The sequence below is a fragment of the Chrysoperla carnea genome, chromosome 5 (genome assembly GCF_905475395.1).
Source record: "Chrysoperla carnea chromosome 5, inChrCarn1.1, whole genome shotgun sequence".
Lineage (NCBI taxonomy): Eukaryota > Metazoa > Arthropoda > Insecta > Neuroptera > Chrysopidae > Chrysoperla > Chrysoperla carnea.
In genome coordinates this window covers 44243833-44269251 of record NC_058341.1, presented here as the reverse complement: position 1 = coordinate 44269251, position 25419 = coordinate 44243833, and the positions used below count along the sequence as shown (strand labels likewise).

Below are 25419 nucleotides of genomic sequence, written 5' to 3'. Positions count from 1 at the left end.
TCAAAATCTATAAGAAAATGTAAAAAAATCCTATGCAGTTTTTTAGTCGCAGACCTGTGTAATCGTTGACACTGTGTCTCATCGGGTATAACAGTTATATATTCTATGGTATAACTAGATGAACTCAACCTAATTTTATGATCTATGGGATTTATAGACTGTTAAACACAAGTGTCATGAGTAGACTGACAAGTTGTTATCACCCAGAGAATAATGTCTAAGTTCTAAGAGTAACTTGTGAATTAAATTGCAGTTTTAAAAAATGTCAGATTATCCATTGTGTCCTCCTTTTTATGATGAAAGTGCAAATATTAAAATTGAACCACCATCACCTCCACAAGTTATGATTCAGGAAGATAATACCAGCGCACATCCATCACATACATATACCGATAATACTATTTTAATCAAAGAAGAAATAACACCTCCAGAAGAAATTGAAGAAAAAACCAGCTTACATCACTCACATAATAATACTGTTTTAACCAATAATGAAGAATACATTAAAAATGAACCAGAATTACATTCGGAAGTATTTATTAAAGAGGAAAAATTCGAAGAACCTGAACAAGAAACTACTGATATTGTGTCTGATCAAGATAAACAAATTGGAAGTAATAATGAGAAACGTTTTGCATGTGTTATTTGTGATAAAACATTTGCTCACCTAGGTAATTTACATGTGCATGAAAGAGTTCATACTGGAGAAAAACCATTTTCATGTGATTATTGTGATCAAAAGTTTACTCAAAAATTCAATTTAATTAAGCATTTACCGAAACATACCGGAGAAAAACCATCGACGTGTGATATCTGTGGTAAGATTTTTATTAACCCAGCTAATTTAATTTCTCATAAACGTATTCATACTGATGAGAAACCATACATTTGTGATATTTGTGATAAAGCATTTCTCGAGCAAAGTCTTTTAATTCTTCATAAACAATCGCATTCTGGTGATAATTCTTTACCGACTGTCATTAATGGAGAAAAACCATTTGCTTGTGATATTTGTGAAAAAACATTTACAAACAAAAAGGGTTTCATATATCATAGAAGAATACACACTGGAGAAAAACCATTTGCATGTAATTTTTGTGATCAAAAGTTTACAAGCCGGGCTGGATTAATTTACCACACGCGTAAACATACTGGTGAAAAACTTAAACAAAATGAACAAGTTTCGTGTGATATTTGTAATAAATTATTTAGCTCTAAAAGTAGTTTAACAACTCATAGGCGGATACATACTGGAGAAAGGCCATTTTCATGTGATTTTTGTGATAAATCGTTTACTCAACAAGCTGCTTTAATCACCCATAAACGTCTTCATACTGGAGAAAAACGTTATTCATGTGAATATTGTGATCGAGTGTTTACACAAAAATCGAATTTAATCATTCATACACGAACACATACCGGTGAAAAACCATTTTCATGTGATGTTTGTGATAAAAAATGTTCAACTCAATATAATTTAATGTGTCATAAACGTAAGCATACTAAAGAAAAACCTTTTTCTTGTGATGCTTGCGATAAAACATTTGCTCAACAATACAGCTTAACAATACATAAAAAGTTACATAATGCCGAGAAACCTTTATCCTGTTACGTTTGTAATCTGGTATTTGATTATCAAAGTAGTTTAATTAATCATATACGAACACATAATGGAGAAAAACCGTACACTTGTGATGTATGTGAGAAAAAATTTTCTCACCAATCGAATTTAACTAAACATTATTTATTACATACCGGAGAAAAACCTTATTCGTGTGATTTATGTGATAAATCATTTAGAAGTCAAATCAGTTTAATATGGCATAAACGTAGACATACTGGGGAAAAACCATTTTCGTGTGATGTTTGTGATAAAAAATTTGCCCAACAAAACAGTTTAAAAGTTCATCAACGAATACATACGGGAGAAAAACCATTTTCCTGTGAACTTTGTAACAAATCATTTACCGCTTTAACTAGTTTAGTTTATCATAAACGTAAACATGCAGGGGAAAAATCATCCAAACAAAACACTGAAAAACGTTTTCCTTGTGATTTTTGTGATAAAACTTTTATGCATAAATTAGGTTTAATTTATCATAAAAGAAGGCATACTGGGGAAAATCTTTGTACGTGTGATATTTGTGGACAAACATTTACTACACCAACGAATTTAGCTTATCATAAACGGATACATACAGGAGAAAAACCGTTCTCGTGTGAAACTTGTGGCAAAAAATTTAATAAACGAACCAATTTGAGATACCATCAGCGAGTACATACAGGAGAAAGACCTTATTCTTGTGATATTTGTGAGAAAACATTTACACAGCGTACCAGTTTGTTAAATCATAAACGCATTCATACTGGCGAAAAACTTTTTCCTTGTGATCATTGTGGAAAAACTTTTACTCAACGATCCAATCTGAATAATCATAAACGTAAACATACTGGGGAGAAACCATATAGTTGTGATTTGTGCGATAAAACATTTGCAAATAAAGCTGGTTTATTGTATCATAAAAGATTACACACGGGTGAAAAACCTTTTTCGTGTGAGGAATGTGGTGAAACATTTACGAATCAGACCAGTTTAAGTTCGCATCAACGTAAGCATACTGGGGAAAAACCATTTGCATGTGATTTTTGTGATAAAGCATTCACGCAACATTCTAGTTTAGTAAGTCATAGACGAATACATACCGGGGAAAAACCTTTCTTTTGTAAAATTTGTGATAAAACTTTTACTCAACATACCAGTTTAGTTAACCATGAACGGATTCATACAGGAGATAGACCTTACTCTTGTGATGTTTGTGGTAAAACATTTACACAGCAATCGAATTTAAATAGTCATAAAAAAGTGCATGAAATGCATGGAGAAGAAACGATTCCATGTGATATGTGTGATGAAACATTTACCAATCAAAGTAGTTTTGCGTATCATAAACAACGAATCCACGAAATTAAAACAGAGGATGGAGAAGAAACGGTTTCCTGTGATATGTGTGATGAAACATTTACCAATCAAAGCAGTTTTGCGTATCATCAACAAATGCATATCGATGGCTTAAAGACGGAAACTCAAATGTTGGAAAGTGTTAATGTTAAACAGGAACCTATTACCGTTACTGTTAAAGAGGAAGTTTTTGAGGAGGAAGAAACAATAGCATAACTCTTTATATAAGTACTAACTTCTGTTTTGAAAAAAATATACTATTGTAAAATTACCGTCATTTGCCATTTAAGTTCAGATAATGCCGCCATTTTCAGCCAAACAGATTTGGTATTTATTGTAAAAAGGTAAGCAGTGCCAAATGATAAGAATCCGGATAGTCGGCGCTCTTTGCCGAATAGTCGCCGACTACGAAAGTGGTCGGATAATCAGCTTTGCCGACTAGTCGGAACATCACTATTAAAAATACATGGATCTGTATTTTTATTATTTTACTTGTTTGCAATTTTTGCAGCTTAGGCATATTGGGAATATTCTTACTACTTTCAAAGTCAAAATTAAATGAATACTTAAGAGGGTGGCTATTTATTGAGGGAAGAATCGTATTTAGCTCTATCTTTGCTAACAAACTGGCCTTTTTATATCAAACAAATTTTATAATATAAATTAATCTCGACTTTAAATGACTTCTATAGAGTTGTCCCCTTTGAGTTAAGTAATTTTAGTTGTACTATAATTTCTCTATAACTTAAAGATTCGAAGATATTTAAGGTGGTAGAAGGTATTGATACACCCGGTGCAAAAAGTAATCATTAGTCTAGTCTCACTTATTGTTAAAAGTGCAATTTTTTTAAATTTAAATTCTAATGGAAAAATTATTTAAGTATTAATTATAACTACTATAAATAGTAGGGTCATTCAAAAGGAGGTTTTGGAATTTACTAAAGCGCGATAGATTAATATAAGGGAGATGCCTTGCACTCTGTTGAGTAGCTCTATCATAGATAAGCCCTTTATGTAGGGCTTTTTTTTTTTGAAGGAAATGCTCGAGTAAATTCATCAATTCCTCAATTATTAATTTACTTATAAATTTTTTGTAAATAATTATTTTATAAATAATTTTGTAATTTTATTGCTAAAAAATGCCAAGGACGTCAACGTGTTAAAAATAATTTTCACAGTTTGTCATAGTCATGTGTGTTATAACAGAAATGTCATAACTTTCAAATTTTCTAATAATTTTCAAGAAAATAATAATTTTATTTTATATACTGCAATTTATTATTTATTTTAATCAAACGTATATCCTCTTTTTGTTTCATTGAGATTTCTTTAATTTATCCTCTTCTCAAATATTTGGTTCAAAACCTATTGGATCATTTTAGACATTATTAAATAAATTTTGTAATATGAGTTTTTTCACCCATCTTCGCCGTTTTAAACTATTTTAGACTAAAATTTTATCAACAAGTCTGACGATTATCGAGTGGTTTTGATCAAATATTTTATTAGAAAACCAACTGATTTTCCCCTTTCCCCTTTTTTATACCACAAATCCTGTTTTTGGCTGTATTTAGGGATTTGTATACCTCCACATCCCTTCCAAACTGTGTTATAAAGCAGAAAATTGGTACAATCCTATGTTTTTAAGTTGAGTTAGTGTCAAGGTTATGTTTTTGGAGCTTCATTTCCCCAGCCTAATTTCACACTTTCGGTTGGTATTTTTACATTAAAAAAATCCATTGGAAAATACCATAGTGTGTCGCGATTTTTAACCTTACTAATATTATAAATGCGAAAATAATGTCTGCCTATCTGTATGTTACGCACCTAAACTAATCAACCGATTTAAATGAAAGGTACAGAGATAGTCTAGAGCCTGAGAAATTACATAGACTAGTTTTTGATGCGAAAAAAGGCTGTAAGTGTTTGAAATAAGAGATGTAAGTTTGGGAGGATGCTACTTAAATGTGTTATGAACCAATTTAAATGAAATTTGGTACAGTGATAGTCTAGAGCCTGAGAAAGGATAGATGATGACGTCTGCAAAAAAACTTACGACCCAGAAAATAAAGGTATAGAAGAAATACAGAAAATTACGGAGCCATTACAAAATGTGAAACTGAAATTAACGCAATAACGGAAAATAGGTTTTTATTTAGAAAGGTGAAAGCAACAGAGGATATGAACTATGCCACAGCTTTCTAGGTATAGGTGTAGGTGGTACTGAGTACTTAACCGGTTTGAAAAATTATTAATAAAATAATAAAATCGACGAAATTGTGAACAAAGGGAAGATAAGTGACGGCATATGAAGTGAAAGTTATAACACAATAATCTTTTTATTTAAAATTGAAGTTGCCCAGCGAAGCGGGTAGTTCACAGCTAGTTTCAATACAAAGCATCTAACAGTAAGACACATTAAATTAGGGGAAAATGTAACTTTGGTGATAGAGCCCTGCTGCTCACTAGCTTGGTTTTTTTTAAAGGATAAAATACTAGGATTAAATGATAAGTCAAATAAAAATTACTTTTGAAAATATATTTTCAAATTAATGTTATATTTAGGTATTCAATTTACATTGACTATAAGGAATAGAGTTTTTTTTCTGAATATTAAAAAATCCAAATTGTCATATTCATTTCATATTTGTAAAAGGTATTTTCTCGATTTAAATAGAAAATTTTGTACGACTAGAATTTATGGGTATCATTTTAATAATTATAAAAAAAGAAATTTATTTAAAGTGTTCTATAGATGGCAATATTTGTATACAAACATAAGAAAATACCTTTTATTTAAAAAATAATTTTTTAAGATACAGTGCAGATGCATTCTAATTTAGTTTATTCTTTATTTTATTTAAAAAAATTAATACTGCTCAGTGTACTGTAGAGATAACATATTTCATACTAGTGATGCACCGGATATTATAATCCAAATCCGCGAATATCTACAATAAATCTACAATAGATGTTTTGTAAATATTTTTTCGGATTTTATCGAATAATTTAAAAACTATAACATAACTCTTACAATAATTAGAGCATTTTAAATTGTGTGAATAGATAATAAAAAATACGCGACTTAAAATAACATTCAATTATAGAAAACAATATTTTAATTTTATACTTCATTTCTGAATGGCCTAGTTTAAGCACGTAGTAATCGAAATTTATAGCTTTAAAACAAACATCCGTATCTGAATTCGCGGATATACATCTTTTCTAATCCGGCCCATTACTATTTCATACAGATTTAAAAAAAATATTATTCCAGCCTTATAATACTTCTTTTTTTTTTTGTAAGAAATTCGAGTATGCAATATTGAACGTAAAAAAAACTGAAAATAATACTGGACTTTGCAACTTTTTTTAAAAAATAATTTAAATTAATAATTTAACCATATCTCTTTGTTTCAAATAAAATACTAAAATAGTATTCAATTCAGAAATTTGTAAGTGTGTGTAATTTTTTTATAATTTGATAAAAAAATAATACAATGTTTAATATTTAAATTAAAAATAAATAAATAAGTTAAAAATAATATTTCTCATATAATGTGATTAATTACTCATCAGAAATTGCAAAATTAATTATTTATAGTATCACTTTTTTTATATGTTATCAGGCAAAAAATTAGTTTACATATTATGTTCGAAAAATTAAAAATGGACTAATCCTACGTTTGTTACAAGCCAATATTTTTAAATATTATGTAAAGGATCGATCCAAAGTCAAACTCTCACAGCTTTCGGAATGCAAACAAAGAAATAAATTATTTTATAAAATATTTCATATGCTATTTTTGTTCTACAGAAATTTAGCAATGAATTATTTTGTTGATAACTGTTATTTGTATAATAATTTTTTGTTATACCTTCATTAATAAAAATGTTTGCTTCAAACGCAAGATTAATTATTTATTGATTATTTGTGTTAACAGTTGTGGAAAATATGATTACTAGACTTTTGCTTCCTTCTACGCAATATTTAAAAATTAAGCCCATCATATATTAAATCGTGCATTCTTTTAGCGTTATTAATTAATTTTAAAGAAATAAGGCGCACAACCTAATAAAAAAGTTGGATTCAAATTTCCAATTTGTTCCGATTTGAATCCCGATTAAATCCAATAGATCTCAGTATGAAATTTCCAATTCAATCCCATTTATGAATTGGAACCAATTTGGAAATTTCAGATTTGCTCTATTGGATTGAATCGCAATTCAATCGGAATAATTTGGAAATTTTTTTCCAATTAAATTCAATTCATTTCAATTAAATTTCGAATAAAAATTTGGTTTCAATTGGAATGAATCAGAATGGTGGATTTATACACTGTTTAAAAGTAAATTAACTAAAGTCACACGAACTTCAACTTTAAGCTCATTTAACAAATAATATGATCGCATTTTGAAAATAACGCAAGTTTAACGTATCATTTCTTTCTTTCCATTTCGTGTATTAAAGAAAGCATTATTCTTAATGGTTATTAAAATTAAATATCCAGCAAAATGAGCATTAGTCACTCATTCATTTATTCAAATATAATATGTAAACTATCCATAAATATTTATAGTCTTCTAAACTTTTAAAAAAATTTCTTTCTTCTGTAGATGTTTTTTTTTTTAATATTTACAAAATAAAAAACAAAACTTGCTTAAATAATTACATGACACTATCATTAAATAAAAAAATATTACAGAACAAAATTGTTTAATTAATTAATTTGTTTTAAATGGTACCTTTTCTTTATTTTAATTTTAAAACTGTACAACAATTTACAAAATACAACTTAAAATATGTATAATTTAAACAAAAATTTTTGAAAGTTTCATAGTGAAGACAATAGTGACATCTATTATGTCAAACTAAAAAGTGGAGGTTAGTTTTAAGAACTGACCTTTAAATTGGTACATATTCTTTTAAATTCAGATTCAAAAAAAGATTATTTTTTGTAAAATACATACAAAATTATTACTATAATTATAATAACAATTTCATTGATATAAGCCCGATTTCTTGTCCTCCGGAAACGGACACAAGAAGATATCGATACATAGCCAATACTTCATACAATGCCTTGAAATAACCAAAAACATCGACTAATTTCTAATTAATCGGTTAATTTCTATTGAAAATAGATGGATTTATCAATTTTTTTAAAAATTATTTTTAAATCTAAAAAAATGTATTCAATTTGTATAGATTAATTATGAAATACTGAGCTCAAAGCTTTTTTTACCTTTCGAACATCGATATAAGAAAAACTCCAATATGACCAATTACAAATTTTAAAATTTCCAAATTTGGCACAGTATGGCTACAATTTGCTACATGCAGTCTGTATTTATATTGGAAAACAACGATATCTTCTTTTGCTTTTAAGAGTTTTCGATAGTTGTATCGGTAGGTAAAGTATGAACAAAAGGGTTGTTTAATAAGCTAATATTCGTTAGGGAATTCCTCTAGGGCATTTAACAAATGCGAAAGAGTCACTTATGTTTAAAACTCAAGCAAATTTAAATCTCGAAGCTTCAGATCCACGATATAACAAATTTTTCTATCCATATAAATAGCTGCTAGATATAAAATACAATGTTAATGTTAACTTCATTTTCTGAGAAACGAAGCTTTGAATAGCTTGGAATATTGTTGACATGTCAGGAATTCCCTAGGGCCAAGTATTCAAAAAATGAGCACGGTTCCCTAGATTTCCCGTCGCCCTTTTACGAATCCATTTTACTACTTTGGTTGGTTCAAGTACGAAACTTAATCTAATTATTATAAATAAGAAACCGTTAGCTGCCAAAATTCACTTGTTAAAAAATAACTATTAAAAAACCTAATAGATAGTACGGATTATGTAGAATTTCCTATCATGGATTATCCATCTGGGCGTGACATGAATTTGGTTAATTTAATAGGAAAACGCAAGGTAAATAGAAATTATTAACTGCCAAAAAAAAGTCGAATTTTCAAATAACCTAATTACTAGCTGTCAAATATCAATCACTCATCAACAAATGACAATTTAAACGTGAAAGAGTCAAGTCATCATAGTTTGTCGATTCAAGCTATTCTTGGATTATTCTAATATCAATATGCGGGGTTTATTTCGAATTTACGATATATTCGACCCATGGAGATAATATAAAGAAGGAGACGTTGTTACATTCAACGATTTCCACATAAAATGCTTTTAAGTTTTAACTAATGCTCGACAAATATGTAGTACCAATGTGGCGGACCCGATACAGTTTTAGTCAAGCATCTCACCTTCTCATATTATCTCTATGGGTTGATTCATAGAGATAATATAAAAGGGACGTTGTTACATTCAACGATTGTCACCATATTTTCACAAAAGACGGTATCTACTACTTGACAAATGTATAGTACCAAGTTTTAGTCAACTTTATTGCATCTCCTCTCTTAATAATACCTCCATGATTCGAGCAATATAATATTTACCGATACAATTATCGTAAACGCAACATATCTTCAAAATACTTTAGACAAAATTACGCAATAAATAAATCAAAATAAATTGTTATTTATTCCAAAAATATTATTGACTTGAAATATTTTTTTAAATAAAAATGTTTCTCAATATATACTTTAGATAAGTATGAAATCTCAAAAATATATACTTCTTTTCTTTATATAATGTTGGTAATAAAATTTTCTTGTTTCCCCATTTTGTTTTTGTTTGTAGTATGTGCAAATTATTATAAAATGCATGTGTGTGCAATTATTATAAAATTATTAAATAATACTGCTCAATAAATATTGGTCCAAAATTGATGAAATTAAATGAACAAAAAAGACATTGAGATTATTTTTGTGTGTGATTTTTTTTTTGTAAGATAGAAGAAAATAATGGTATAAAATTATATAAATAAATAACTGTTAATTTGTATAAAGTGACATTTATAGTATGCAAATATTTTAGTATGATATAACGGCATACAAAAAGCACCATAAATAAAAATATAATAATAATAATAAAAAAAAGAAAATATTGGGGTACTATAAAGTCACTTTATTATATTTTTTATGTACATTTGTGTGTGTTTTGTGTACTTAATTTTTTTTTTTTTGATATTTTTTTTTGTATTTTTTTCATTTTTTTTTAGTTATTTAAAATTACTCTTTGTCTTCTATTATTCATTTTCTAATATTTGTTTTATTTGTAATAAAGGTAATGACTAGGATTATGAAGGAGACGAAATATGACAATTAATTAGTTGGTGTACCAACAATAATAGTTCATTTTCGTTTCCCGAGGAACTCGACCATTTGCATAAACTTCTCCTCCTCATCCTTGAGAAGTAATGATTCCAAACAACCTTTGAAATAGTCCGTCGTAAAACATTGTGACCTGAAACATTACATTACGTTATTAGTTTATTGTTGAAACAGTGAACAGATAATGAAATTTGGATGATTATTATGTATTGCTTCTTGTTAAGGAAAAGATGCGCAATTATTGCCCGATCAAAAGATTCCTTTGTTTGTAAAATAAAGAAAGAAGTGATACCATCGCAAAATCGTACAAAGAGATATCTTAATACATATTTAAATATGTTAGAGAACGAAAAAGAACTGAAACTGAATAGAAACATTTGCATATGGCAGCTCTTTGCATGTGGCCGAGGATTAATTTGATAGCAGTAGGAATGAGCAACAGATTCATAAGAAGAATCTGGTCTGCATAATCACAAGAGTAATTACGGAAAGCTAGGTTGCCGAAGTGAACCTAAAAAGAAAATAGAGGATCACATATGGCAACTGCAATAGAGAATGCAATGAAAAATACGTGAAGCAAGATTTTTTGCTTTGTAGACGCTCAATCCTAGAAAATCAACACTTTGTAATATTGTAAGAATGCTTCCTGAATGAATTGAAAGACAGACGAGTTAAAAACTGGAAATGTCTCGTAGCGAAGTTAATCTACCTTAGAGAGTATCAAAATGAATTAAGGCTCTACATGATTGTCCGATTTTATGGCTTATTGGTAAATGGTGTAACCTGGTAGTCTAAATTGGAACTACTGAAAACTTCCTATTTTAATTAGTACGAATTATTATCGTCAGTTGGCGGGGTTGCAACTCCCAGTTATCTGATTTCAATTGAATTTGAATATTTGTATTGACCTTTAAAAATGACAAGTACAAGTATCGCCATCAGGTTGGAACTACTGAAAACGGTACCACTTCCTGTTTTAATTAGTGCGAAATAAAATCGCCAGTTGGCGGGATTGCAATTCTCAATTATCAAAAATGGAGGTTATTTGAGGTAATCATAGGTCTCTAAAAATGGACGTTGACGAAAATGTGGGGACACGATCGAATATCAATATAGAATATCAATAAGAATTTGTATATATATATTAAGAAAATAAAAGAAAGCAATACAATTTATAATATTTGATCATTATATCATCCACAACTTCATAGAAATGTAAATCGTAATTTGATAAAGATAAGTAAGTAAAGATTATATACTAAAAACGTTATGTAATAAATATTATTGCACACTCAAAAATTTGTTATTAAAAAATGTAAAAATATTATGAAAAAATTTGTTGTTAAAAATCACATACAGTCGCTGTTAAAAATCACATATGTTAAAAATACAAAATATTAGTTCGTAGAAAAATACACGTAGTTTTCACCAAAAAAATTTTTAAAAATTTGCCCATTTTTGTGCATAAACAAAAAAACAAAAACCAAAAATTAAAGAAATAAAAAATTGAAAAAGAAAAAAAATGTTATAAAAATATGAAATAAAGAAATAACATAAAGAAAATAAAATTAATAAAAAGATTTTAATAACAAAAGAATAGAAGAAAATAGAAAAGTAAAAAAAAAAAAAAAATAATACTGTGATACCTAAAAAAAATCGGGCTCTGCACCGTGCAGCTGTTTTATCCATGTTTTATATTGTTCTAATTCATCGTCAAGTTGTAGTGATTGTACACAACCTACGAAATAATCCGATGTGAAACATTGTTCCCTGTAATGAAAAATTTTTATTTGTTTAATCAATTTTATATGTACCGCCAGAAATTTCTTCTAGATCAGTTTAAAACTACTAGTTTTTATTTGATTTCCTCCTGTAAATTTTCATTATATGGATATTTTAGAATTCTCTTAATTTTAAGAATTTATGAATGACATTCAATATATTAGGCCAGTTGGAGCTCCAGTTTAGGTGGTTTTTTGGCCATTGTCTATTGGTCTCCATCGTCACACTCAAAAAAGATCTTCGTCAATACGGCTTTTATTTACTTTACTAGTCCTGAACTACCCGCTTTGTTACACAACTTCCATTTTAAATATAAAGATTATTATGTTATAATCTTCACTTCACTTATACCGCCACTTATCCCCCTTTTGTTCACAATTTCGTCCATTTTATTATTTTGTTTGCGAAACCCATATTAGTCGCGTTTTAATGAAGATAGGTGAAATAATTTTTCAATTTGGTTAAGTATCTAGTACCTAGACCAATACTTTGAAGGCTGTGGTCTAGTTCATATCTTCTGTTGCTTTCACCTTTCTAAATGAGCACCTATTTTGCGTTATTGCTTTAATTTCAGTTTCACATTTTGTAAAGACTCCATAATTCGCTGTATTTCTTCTGTTATTTTCTGGGCCGTAAGCTTTTTTGCCGACGTTATCACACAAAATCTTTCATCTCCTATTTTTACCCCTTTTAGAGTAAAATTTTCACAAACTTTGAACGTGGTATTTATTTATATCTAATCAAAAGCATAAAAAATAAGTTTCAAGCTTCTAGCTTTGAAAATGACGTAATTTCCATACAAACTTGCATCCCCTATTTCAACCCCTTACAGCTCTTTTTTCGCATTAAAAATCTTATGTACTTTCTCAGGCTCTAGACTATCTCTGTACCAAATTTCATTTAAATCGGTGTGTCACATCGATGTGTCCGGGGTTCATTTTGATGACAGGTCGGCGTTTTGTTCAATAATTTTAACAGATTCATTTCTCATCACAACCTATTTATAATAGGACACTTTTTTGAAAGTTATTCCAAAATATTAGGACATTCTTGGTGTCAAAAGTTAATCCAATATGAACTGTTTTTTAATTTCCACTTAGAAATGAGTGTCTACTTCGGTATGATATTTTATTTTAGAAGCTATTATCTATCTTTCTGAAATCATATCTCACGAAGTAATGGCAAATGAAGAGTTGTTAGGCTCTTTAATTCATGTCTGTGGAAGCTTAGTTCGTGATTCGGTGAGTTGGTCTATGAGATTTTTATTCAGTGTCTTATTAGCCACTAGTTTAAAAGTATTTCTGAAATATTAGATTTAACCTTCAACCGCATAAGAAGATTTATGAATCTTTATTCAAAATTCTTATAGTCGTCCAGTTGTTTTCCAATCAATAAGAGGCGTAAATTTAACATATTAAATTTTTAAATTAAAGAAATTCGTAAATTTTGTTGGGCCAAATTACTGAATATCGTCAAATGGATAAAATTAGAGGAGATTTCTTTTTCCAAAATATGTAATTAAACAAGCATATAGAATGAAATTGATATATTTACCTGCACAGTCTATGTAACTGATGTTCTCGGAATAAATTATAACAATCTTCACAGATACGATCTAATCGAGCAAAAAGACTTCTGTCATAAACACCTTTACACTGAAGTTCCGCAAAACTACGTCTGCTAATATGATGTCCTGTACGTTTGAATTGTACCAGATCATTATGTTGTCCTGGCGGACAAGCCATCGACAATGTTGACGTAAAAACTGATACAAATATCGCTAATACTAAAACTCCTACGGCACCAGTTTTTCTGTTGAACTGCAGACGCATCTGTAACAATAAATAAATTTTGCGATTAATATTCGGTTTTCATTTGTAAATGTGTTAATCATTAACCTTAATCTTAAACTCAAAGTAGATTATACACATATAAGTAATACCAACTTATTACCCGTCGGCTTCGCGGAGTTTGAAAGTTAAGATGGTAAAGATCACCGTGTTATAGCCTTCACCTTCCTTGCTCTCACTTATCCCCCTTCCATAACAATCGAAATAGGGATCGGAATTGTTTTACATAGGTAAAATATATGTACAGTTTTCAATTTTTTTTTTAAAATTAGTCATAATTCATTGAGTATAGCAGAATAGATGACCATGAATTGTATTTTTACCTTTTTGTTGTTTAATAAAATTGTTAAAGTTTCCTAATTTGTACCAACACATGAGTTTATTTATTTTTTGGACAATTTTTCAAATCAACAATTAAATTTATGGTTATAAATCGATATAGTGCATTCCTACAAATGAGATGTTTACAAAATTTGCCCACGTGGGCAAAGCAGTTGGCGCGAACACTAGTGAATTAATAAACTTGTAGGATGTTAGTCTGTTTGCTCCCAAAAATTACAAAAGTGTGCTTGTTTTGCACATCACAGTGTCGTCACATTTAGACTCTAAACTATTGAACAAATTTTGATGAAATTTTTCCTGCTAGATTTTACCCCTCGAAGTATAGAAAATGATCTCTCTGTGGTAGCTACGCTCGCCGGAATAGTTGGCAGTATTTTTAAGAACATTTTTATAATAGGGTACAAATCTTGGACGCATGTTCAATGAGATGAGCTACCGACTCTGATATGGCGGAATTTTTTTCACATTCTGTTTTCCATTTGGCTATTCAGAGTCGGTATTCATTTATAATAGTTGATTTACTACCATTATTGAATCGCCGGTACATCTGAACCACTTTCACTGCCTGGATATCGATATTCCAGCCCTTGACATCAACATTTGGTTCAGGTAATAAAACTGAAACCAACCAACTGAAATTGGTCGAATAACTCCGGAGCCATCTTTGTCCCAAATCATTGATAACACGGATTCTACTAGGGATATGTAAATTGATTTCCGAAAGTACTCTTCTACCGATTTCGCTATGATTTTTTTTCGATTTTTGAAACGAATTTATAAACAAAATAAAGGTTCCCCCAAAAAATTATCGGATGGGGTTGAATTTTAGACTTTTTTTTTTAAATTTACTTAAATTATTAGTGTATTTGGGAAGGTGATAGGCATGTCCATCATACCCATATGGGTTGATCCGCCACTGAAGTGAGGTGCTACGATTATGGCTATTATCCCCTACCAACGTTGGGTAATTAATCTTATAAATAGTTAAATTAAAATATCATAATTTTTTTCATCAATTGCACTTCCGAATAATTTTGCTATGAAAATTTTTATAGAATATTTAACATAGTAAAAATGTTAAATCTTGTACATTCTTCATTCAAAAATAAAATTTCAGATGCAATAATTACTATTTTTTAAGTGAAAGTTTGTTTGAATCACGAAATCCCATCTGGTGATGTTTTTTTATTCTCTTTATGTAATCAATTATATCAATGGAACCTTGTTATTCTTATTTTAAACATCCAATGACAAAATTAAAAAAATGTAAAATTTTGTTTTTTTAAATGTATTATTATATATACTACTCTAAAATGTGGATGTGAAATGAGTTATTTTTCAATTCTGCTATTTTTGAGGTTTCTTACTTAACTCAAAACAGTTATCTAGAATCGAAATTAAAAAAAAAGTTTAGAGAACTTTTTGGATTACAAAAGTAGCTTGCTATTATATAAAGAATAACTTTTTAATTTAAACATTTTCTCTTTTATAATTTACGAATTTTCGAAGATCTTGAACTGTTACTCGTTTCATATTTCCCAAAACGCTTTGTTGAAAACAAAATTAGCTAAATTAAAATTGGTAACCATATATTATCTTAAAAATTGATGAAATTATTGAAGAGAATCGAAATTCATTTTCATCAAAGACAACCGAAAAGAAGCGTGTTAGGTATGGAATATTCAAGAATTTAAAATGATTGATAAAAACATATTAATTCAATAACGTCTAGCTATTTAAAATATGTACCTATTGGTATTTAAAAAAAAACACCAAGTGGTGCAAAAAGTGGGCACCTGTTTAAAGATAACTTAATTTGTATACCCTGTATACAATATAATACAATAAATTAATGTTATACAACATTATAACTCTCAATGTTATCTATTGAAAATTTATAGAAAAGTGAATTCAACTCTTGCTCTATAAAAATCTTTAAATTCGCAATAAAAAAATTGACGTTCACTAAACGAGTTAAAAACTAATCTATTTTATAAATTGGACAAAAAAAATACACATCTACAAAATTTCATTGAAGTCGATTGAGATGTTTCAGAGCTTAGCGTAAACAAACATTAAAATATGAGATAATTATACCATGTATATGTGAAATATATCAAGGTATGCTAAGTTTAGTCCCAAGTTTGTAATGCTTAAAAAATTGATCCTACACAACAAAATTTTGATATAGGTGTTCATAAAATCACTTAATTAGTCCATTTCCGGTTGTCTGTCAGACTCTTTGTCTGCCCGTCTGCCCGCTTGTAAACACGATAACTCAAAAACGAAAAGAGCATAGGTCAATTGGGTTTTGGGTCCCATCTTGTAAACCGTTAGAGATAGAACAAAAGTTTAAATGTAAAAAATGTTTCTTATAAAAAAATAAACAACTTGTGCTTGAATCATTTTTTCGTAACCACCACTGTTTACTCGTGAGGGCGCAAATTATTTATATAAAGATAGTAAGTTTAGTAAGAGATGTCAAAAAGTTAGAGACATTAATTGTAAAAAATATTTCGGTATAGATAGATACCCATAAAATGACAATTAACTTATTTCAATATTCTGTTGCCCATTTGTCTGCCTTAACTCGGCAGCTTAAAAAACACAGAGCGTGCTAAAAGTTTGTGGTCTTGTGGATGTTTTCTACAGTTAAAAATGGAGTTAATGAATTCGCTAAATCGATTTATCAGTTTTGACACAAAAATTTATGTTTTAATCAGCAGATAAGTTTAAAGATAAAAATTGTTCCTTTTTTTTTAAACTTTCGTTTTTATAAGCACTTTCGATTTCAACAAATATACCAACAAAAATTAATCGAAAAGGATCCTAAAATTCCAAATGATCAATTAGAAGGGATTTTTTGAAGTTACAAATCGATACAAACAAGCCACAAGAATTTGCGTCGCTAAATTATAAAATTAGGAAAGAAGTATTATTTAATAGACAGAGTTTATTATTATTATTGTTTTAGTGGGGTGATAACTTTTGCGCTATTTTGTAGATAAAATATAACTAATGTATGTATAATGTTTCGAAGTTTTCAAACATTTTAAAATAATGTGTTTTGAATTCTAATTAAATGATTTGTCATCTTGTAGGTATGGAATGCTAAAACAATCAACATGATTTGTTTTTAAAACATATTTAAATTAACTAACTTATTATTTATTTACGCACAATTATTATACAATTGTATTAGAAGTTGTATCTTTTCAGTTTAATTAATGAAATATTTTATAATTATCGGAAATCAATTTTTATATTTATATTAACAAGTATCCTATCAAGGAAATATCATTATAATTTCAAAAAGAATTGCTAGATGTAGTATTAAACGAATATAAGTTTAAATTGAGGAGTTGAAAATTTTTATTTTATGTTCAAATTTGAGTTAAGACCGTAAAAATGAAAATAATGCCAAAAATTTGAAATTTTATTTCTCAATTAATCATTCTTTTATAAGTCTTTTGTGAAAAATTCATATCGATTCTAAGCACGGTTTATGAGAAATTAACTATCAAAGTTAATGTTTTTACCAAAAAAAGTTTGGCATTTTTTTATGCACAGCTGTTAATTTTGGTACATTTATAAAGCTTAAAACTTGAGGAATATTGATAAAAGTTTTTTTTTTTTATTATTGAAATGGTAACATTTTTAACACACTTTTATTAGCCTTATACGTATGTTAGTATGTAACGGAAACTTTGAACATGATTTTGACGCCCTTCAAAACGTCGAATTTACTCGAAATTTGGCAAACTTATCAAAGACCGATGACAATACAATAATTTAAAGTTTATATGATTATTCTGATCAGGATTTTCAGGAATAACGATTTCCATATCTGAAAATATATACAATTATTTGCGCTCCCACCATATTTATACTGAATTTTGCTTAAATTCGCCTCGATTCTTTGCCTAAATTGATTAATATTTAAAGTAATAAAAATTATGTAGCTCTCAGAATATCACAGAATGAGTCTTTCATAACCTTTTTAGTTAATTGCTGCTTCATGTAATTTACTTGTTATTTATTCGGAACACTTTAAGACTTACTGATATACAATATAATTTCTGATACCTATATTTTTTTGTTATAATTTATGTACTATTCTTTTACATAATATTTAAATCTGCATACTTTATAAAATGACTCAAAGTGAATATTTTATATATTGAGCATGTTGTGAATTTAAAAAAATTAAAGTTTCTCGAACCAAGTGTTTTATTTATATTTTGTTTATTTCCATTCTTTAGCTTTCCTCTTGTCGTATATGTCCTATGTATTAAATAATCTAAATATTTAGGACATTGATGAAAGAGAATATATATACATTAATTCCAAAATGTACTTTAGCACGAATTCATAGGAGCTTTGTTCTTTTAATTAGAGGTATATGTTTTAACAGTCCGGGCATATTTGTGCTTTTTATTTCTATATTCATACTAATTTTTATTAGAAAATCGGTTCCTAATTGATGCCTTTTAGTGTCAAATCTTTAATAGTCTGCGAAGATTGGTTTTTTAAGTGGGTGAGTAATCTTCAATCTGTTAGATATATTTTATGATTTGGTAATACACAATTTTTATCACTACCAAGTTACAGGTTTCTTCTCTAATTCTGTAAGAAATAAAGTTTATTTATATTCCAAAAGTCCTTCAAATAAAATCATAGCTCATACAACCCTTATTGATTTAATTGTTAGTCCGGCAGAGTTATCTATATCACGATTTAAGAGATCTAATTGGCACAAGAAATTGGTGCTCTTTATGCTAAGATAAAAGACGGAAAAATATTACACATTCAGTTAATTAAGACTCAACATAGGCTGTAGTCTAACTCATTTTTTAGTATTTTTTATGTGTAACTTTGTAGTTTTTTGTGTCTATGACTGTACATAATTGGCAATAGTTATAATATATATTATTAAAGATTCTGTTGCAAACTTGATTAAAATGTAAACATTAAAATGTCTTTATTTAATATAGTATGTATAGAGTCGTTCAAAAAGAGTGATACTTCTTAAAATTTGAATAAAAAACAAACAATTCAACGTATTAACGTAAATTGTAATATATTTGGATGCTTAGACATTAAAGTTGTGCTCAAAATATCGTTCAACTTCCCACCAAAACTTTTTTGTTAAATGGTTAATACATACTTGAAACTTTGTTAGTGACTGTTTTTCAGCGAGTCTACCAAACATTCTCTGTACGACTTCTTTCGAAAGTGCTGTGTTTTCAAACGAGCATGATAACGTCATATTTAAACTATCGGCCTGAAAAAACGAAATAAGTAATTGGTCAAACACTATCACCACTTATTAAGATTAATAATTAATAAACAAAACTGAGCAGAAAGCTTGTCTACCACCTCAAACATGCCGTACTTTTGTATTTTTTTTAAACACATACATAGTTCACTTTTAATGAATTGCTTAATAATTATGTTAATAAGTCGTTAAAGAATCCGAAAAATTCCCTGCTGCGTTTTTTCAAACCGATAGCTTAAATATGACGTTGTTCTGCTCATTTGAAAACGCAGCACAAAAAAGTGGTAGAGAAAAAATTTAATAGATTCGTCAAAAGCAATTCCTCATGAAGTTCCAAGCATGTAGGTATTGACCACTTAACAAAAAGGTTATTGTCCCGCAAACAAAATTTTCTCAATACAAAAATTATGAATCTTGTTGAAAGAAGCGTGATTTTTAAAAATATCACTCTTATTGAAAGTCCCTATAAAACATACAAAGTACCTACCAAGTAGGTACTGATCTATCTTCAAGTTAGTAGGTATATCTACTATATTGTATATTATATATATTATTATATGAATGATTATATTATATAAAACATTTATATATATTTGTTGCTTACAAGAAAACAGTTCATTGCACTTAGAAATTTAATTTTATGCTTGTTTTGTGTTAGTGAAGTAAATACTAAATAATACCACCGAAGTAGTAAATATATGGACAGTGGATACTTAGATGTAGGTAGTTTAACTTAAAGGTACCGTCTATCATTATAATTATTATACTTAAGTACCTATCTATAAGGGAGATCTGTACATCTGGCTACATTTTTCAGAATATGAGAAAGATAAAGCTCAATGATATTTACGATAAATTCAAAACGTTTATTCTTTGATTTTCGTCTAGTTATAAGCTTTTTTAAGTTCAAGTCAGAATAGGGGTGAATAGCTTATATTTCTATAAATTTATAAAACTACAATCATTTTAATAGGAAGTTGTCCTATAATAATCCTCCGAAGAAAAAAATGTAATTTATAGCCAAACTTTTCGAAGTATGTATAAAGTCGAAATATTTTTGGTTTCTTTATTCAAGTGTTACAGTATTGGCATGCCAATTTTGTTTTTTAAATTTTTAGATCTCTTCAATATTTCTCAAAAGGGATCATTTTACTGACCTTGTAAGAATAGTGGGTAAAATGATCTCATTGCATTTTTTACCAAACATTTCACATAAAATAATAATTGTTCTTTTACATTGCATCAACGATTAATATGAAAACAAAAAACACTGGTAAAATCAACTAAATCATTCAAGACCCTCCACAAAATGGGGAATCATTTTATCTATTATAATTTTACACACAAAACAGGGATCATTTTAACGTATTAAAATGGGATCATTTTACCCGTAACGATATATTTGAATATTGTCATAAAAATTGATCGTAAAATTCATTTTTCGTCTGTTGAAATGTGTTTTAATATTATTAAAAGTCAACAGAAGTCAAGAGTAAAACAACAAGCCGACCAAAACTAACACAAAAAAAGAAATTTTACGTTGAAATTTGTCTTACATAGACCATAAGCAGTAAAATTAATATTTTTGCTTCGAGACACTAAATAGCTTATACATCGCCATAAGTCATTGTTGAATGACTAATTTAATCAATTGGAAGCCATTTATCATTGATGAAATTTTTTATAATATACAAATTATGTTTATTTAGTTTTTATTTTTGTAAAATTTTAACTATTAAAGAAAATTTTGATTTGAGGGATTAATGAAATCTTTAAGTAAAATAATGAAAATACCAGAGTTTCATTTAAGAAAGACTCGTTATGGTGAGTATGATTTTTGAAACCAGTTGCCAATATGGTAGCTTTTACGCAATAAATATTCATAATAATTGATTATACCTACGTAAGTTTTTCCTCGGGAACGTATTGACAAATCAAAACGTATTCGAGAACCAAAAATTTAAAAAAGTAAAGCTAAAAGGTTCGATTATGACCACTCTTTCTTAATTCAAATGATAAAATGATTAGTTAATTAAATATTAATTATTATTACTAAATAATTTTATATTGATCATTTATCACAAGTAGCGTGGAGAGCGTGTATCGTTTATCTATGTTTAGTCTACATGAAATAGTTTGTACGTTTTAAATGTTTCAACAATTTAATTTTAGTTTAAAAATGTTCAATACATTCTTTTTTTTGTGAAACAGGTTTATTTATAATACACGTATCGAAATTATCGAATAAAATAATCACCAAGATGATTTTTTTTTGTTTCAATTTTAAATTACTATATTGAATGAATAATTATTACAATCACTTAAAAGTTTATTTTCATATTCCACAAATAAAATATAATCTTTGTGATATATTATTGCATTAAATTATTTTCAATGAAACAGTAATTATACTTAGTGTAGACGCTGAATAGGTTTCGCATGCATTTACAGCTCCTACCAAACAAGGAGTGTATTTCGACGTATTTTGACTCTCTGAATTCGAATTTTCAACTTGCTCACTCAGAGTGGGGGAAAAATTGTTATAAACAAATTAATTGTTTATACAGCCATAGCTCCAAAAGGGATTGTTTTGACCGACCTTGTAAGAATAGTGGGTAAAATGATCCCGTTGCATTTTTTACCAAACAGTTCACATAAAATATTAACTGTTCTTTTACATTGCATCAACGATTAGTATGAAAACAAAAATCACTGGTAAAATTATCTAAATCAACACATTCAAGACCTGCGACACGATGGAAAATCAATCATTTTACCTGTTATAATTATATACACCAAATATGGATCATTTCTAGGTATATAAAGGGGATCATTTTACCCATACGACATATTTAAATACTGTCATAAAAACTGACCTTAAAATTTAGTAATCGGTTATCAAAATATGTTATAATATTATTAAAAGCCAACAGAAGCCAAGAGTAAAAGAGCTAGCCGGCCAAAACTGACACAAAAAAGGAAATTTTACGTTGAATTCTGTCTTACCATAAACCATAAGCAGTAAAATTAATATTTTTGGTACGAAACACAAATTAGCTTATACATCGCCTTATATAAGTTTTTGTTGAACGATTAATTTGAGCACGAAGATCCATCTATCGATAAATATACTGTTGAACGATTAATTTGATCACGCGGATCCATCTATCGATAAATAAACTAGATGGCTTTAATGGTTCACTTAAAATAACGATTTAAGTTTAAGAAAGCCCTAATCATTGTAAAGTTGTAAACATTAAAATTCAAATTTGGAATTGAATTTCGAAAAATAATACAATTTTCGATTTTAAGAAAATGAACTAAAAAGAAATAAATCTGTCGATAGAATATTTCTATTTCTTAAGAGATGCTTATCGAAATTTTTCTAAATACTCAAACGTCAAAAAGTATATTATAAACAGCTACACGATCAACCAAGAGTCGGGTTAAGAAAATTATATAGGTTCGAAGATAAGTTGAAGGTGAATAGATAATACCTATATTATATGAGTAAAAATAAAATTATGGAGAACCTATTCGCAACAGATGTGCAATTTATGTATTTATTAAAAGAGAAAAAAGAAACACTCAAGTTTTTTCGATTAATCATCAATGTAGGTATTTATTAAAGGTTTATAAATATATCAAAACAGCTAAAGCCATATAAAACGTTCTTGATAATAATGCGAAGTTTTGATAATTCGAAAATTATGCATATCGCATTTTTTGTTTGAAATGTAATGATCTTCCAAAGCTTAAGGTATTGATTTTCTTGATGAACGAATCCGAAAATGCGGCTTAAAATTTTTATTACAAAACTTAATCCGAAATTAATTTAGAAATTTCAAATACTTTAATGAAAGTTAGTTGGTTTCTCAATTACTAGTTCCCAGTGTAGGGAAGTTATTGTAAAAGTATATTAAAACTAATTGTAAGTATTATTTATGGAATTTCTCGGCAGATATGGCCTATTTTTTTCAAAGACTGAGAATAATGCTAGCTGGGAGATCCCGAAGTTGCAGAATTTTCGGTCGTTTAGATTGTGAGATTTTAAAAGTTCAAAATATCTGAAACTTTGGGATTTAATAGTAAGCCCTATTAAGTTCTTAAACTTAAATTCTCGTTAAATTCTGTTGAAAAAATTTTTATCATAGCTTTAGCATAATAACTGCAAATACCATGCTTGAAATATCTTAATATTATTGTTAATGTTATTGTAAGTTATCAATGAATATATCTTTATATTGCAATGAGTTCGATTCAAATCGAAATTTTCATTCATAGTCAGGCCTACGATATCTCATGAATGAAAGGTTATCTAATAATTATAGTATATATCCATGGTAATACCATACAAAATATGGTGTCCGTAGTTTTGTAGAGACTAGTAGTAAGTCAAAATATAAGTAATTAATACCATACAGTATGTCAACAAATCTGGCAAGGCACATACTATGACGTCACGTCCGTTCTAAAATTTGAATTTTCGTTTTAGAAATTTGAAAATATAATAATTGCTACAATAATGGTTTAGTTCAAATGTCAAGCCAATAAAGTAAGGGAAAAAAAATTTGAACTAAATTTAAATTTCATGAATATTCCCTATTATTGAAATCCATAGGCCCTTATTCAGACAGTTTAAAACCATGTTACAAGTAAACGACCAAGTAATATTTTTTTCAATGCAGTATATCCACTTACATTCTATTCTGCATATTGATTCAGTTGTTCTGATAGACAGACGTTATGTCTGACTCGAACTGTGTATGATTTGAATGAATATACTGCGTAAAGCCGTAAAGGTGATTAAAGTAAATTATAGGTATAGTTACTAAGTAAAAAGTTTATTTATTACACAATTTTATATAATAATAATAAAAAAATAAAAGAATTGAAGATGTTGACAATAAGTAACAACTATAGTGGTGTAGATAGATTATATTAAAACAGATAACAGCAGATCAGTTGTGCTGTTAAGCCTATCACACACGTATATATCAGAATACAACCAGCATAATTATTATACCTATAGTCTGTTAAGTAAACTAAATTCATTGATCATTTATCGATGAGTGTTCTGCATTTATACCAAATGTTTGGTATAACGGTGTGAAACTGTCAATCTTTCACCTTCAATTCCTCCAAGTATACATCGATAAGTGAGCGGGTATAAATTTACCTTACTAGCCGTAGAAGAAGGCTTTGTGGCTTATGATAAGAAGCCGTATTGTTTCAAAAACTTCTTGTGCCTTCAAAATATCATTGGTTACATTTTTTTTAAAGTAGTGGTTATTAAATTCAAGAAACTTTTTTAGGTAAATTGGAGTTTTTTAGAACAAAAACGTTTATTCAAAATTTTAAAAAAATCTAATAGCGAAAAGCTTTCTTCATTGGGAAAATTGTTTTTTTTTAAATATTTAACAAACACGGGTGCTGTAAAAATATGCCTCTTGCAAAGGATTTTTAGTATTAAGGTGTTGAAGTTATGAACGCAAGAGGATAAAATATTATATTTGAACTATTTGTTTGATACATACTAGTTCTAATATCACGGTGAGGAATTTTTTGTGGATATCAATGTTAGGGCCATGGAAAGCCCTTTCTATTCAATACTCTAATCTTTACCGCGACATTAAAATTTTAATTTGTGTGGAGATATTTTAAACGGTTCTTATATTAGTGATAAAATTTGTGTCTTTTTAATTAAAAAAGTACCGATCAAAGCTCGGTCACGCAGATACTATTCAGAAAAGTCTCCAAGCCATATTACTTATGCCAACAAAGATACTATAGTATTTGTATCTATACCATACCAGCATTATAGTAAACGCCATGCATTTCTTACTGTGAACAGATTCAAACTAGAAATGTTTTAAGATCTGAGATGAGTGATGTTAAATCTTCTGCTACGAGGAGTTCCTAACGTGGACGTGGGGCAACATTGGAAACTATCTAG

The 25419-nt window shown here is 28.4% G+C and overlaps 2 protein-coding genes across 6 annotated transcripts in view; one reads left to right on the top strand and one right to left on the bottom strand.

Moving 5' to 3' along the window:
* The first annotated feature begins 183 nt into the window (after positions 1 to 183).
* Positions 184 to 4052, top strand: LOC123299881 (zinc finger protein 271-like). Its single transcript, XM_044882284.1, has one exon. The coding sequence runs from the start codon at positions 263 to 265 to the stop codon at positions 3173 to 3175; it is 2913 nt and encodes a 970-aa protein (XP_044738219.1). The 5' UTR covers positions 184 to 262; the 3' UTR covers positions 3176 to 4052.
* Positions 4053 to 10085: 6033 nt separating this feature from the next.
* Positions 10086 to 25419, bottom strand: part of LOC123301847 (CHH-like protein) — a 121249-nt gene continuing 105915 nt past the window's right edge. For 3 of the 5 annotated variants that reach the window (XM_044884769.1, XM_044884772.1, XM_044884770.1), the window contains 3 exons: positions 13548 to 13825; positions 11858 to 11981; positions 10086 to 10344 (listed from right to left, as the gene is read on the bottom strand). In XM_044884769.1, coding sequence (XP_044740704.1) covers positions 11858 to 11981; positions 13548 to 13825 — 402 coding nt within the window. In that variant the 3' untranslated portion in view covers positions 10086 to 10344. Of the gene's footprint in view, positions 10345 to 11857; positions 11982 to 13547; positions 13826 to 16259; positions 16265 to 25419 lie in introns of those variants that run through there. The other 2 variants (XM_044884773.1, XM_044884774.1) reach the window with 2 other exon arrangements.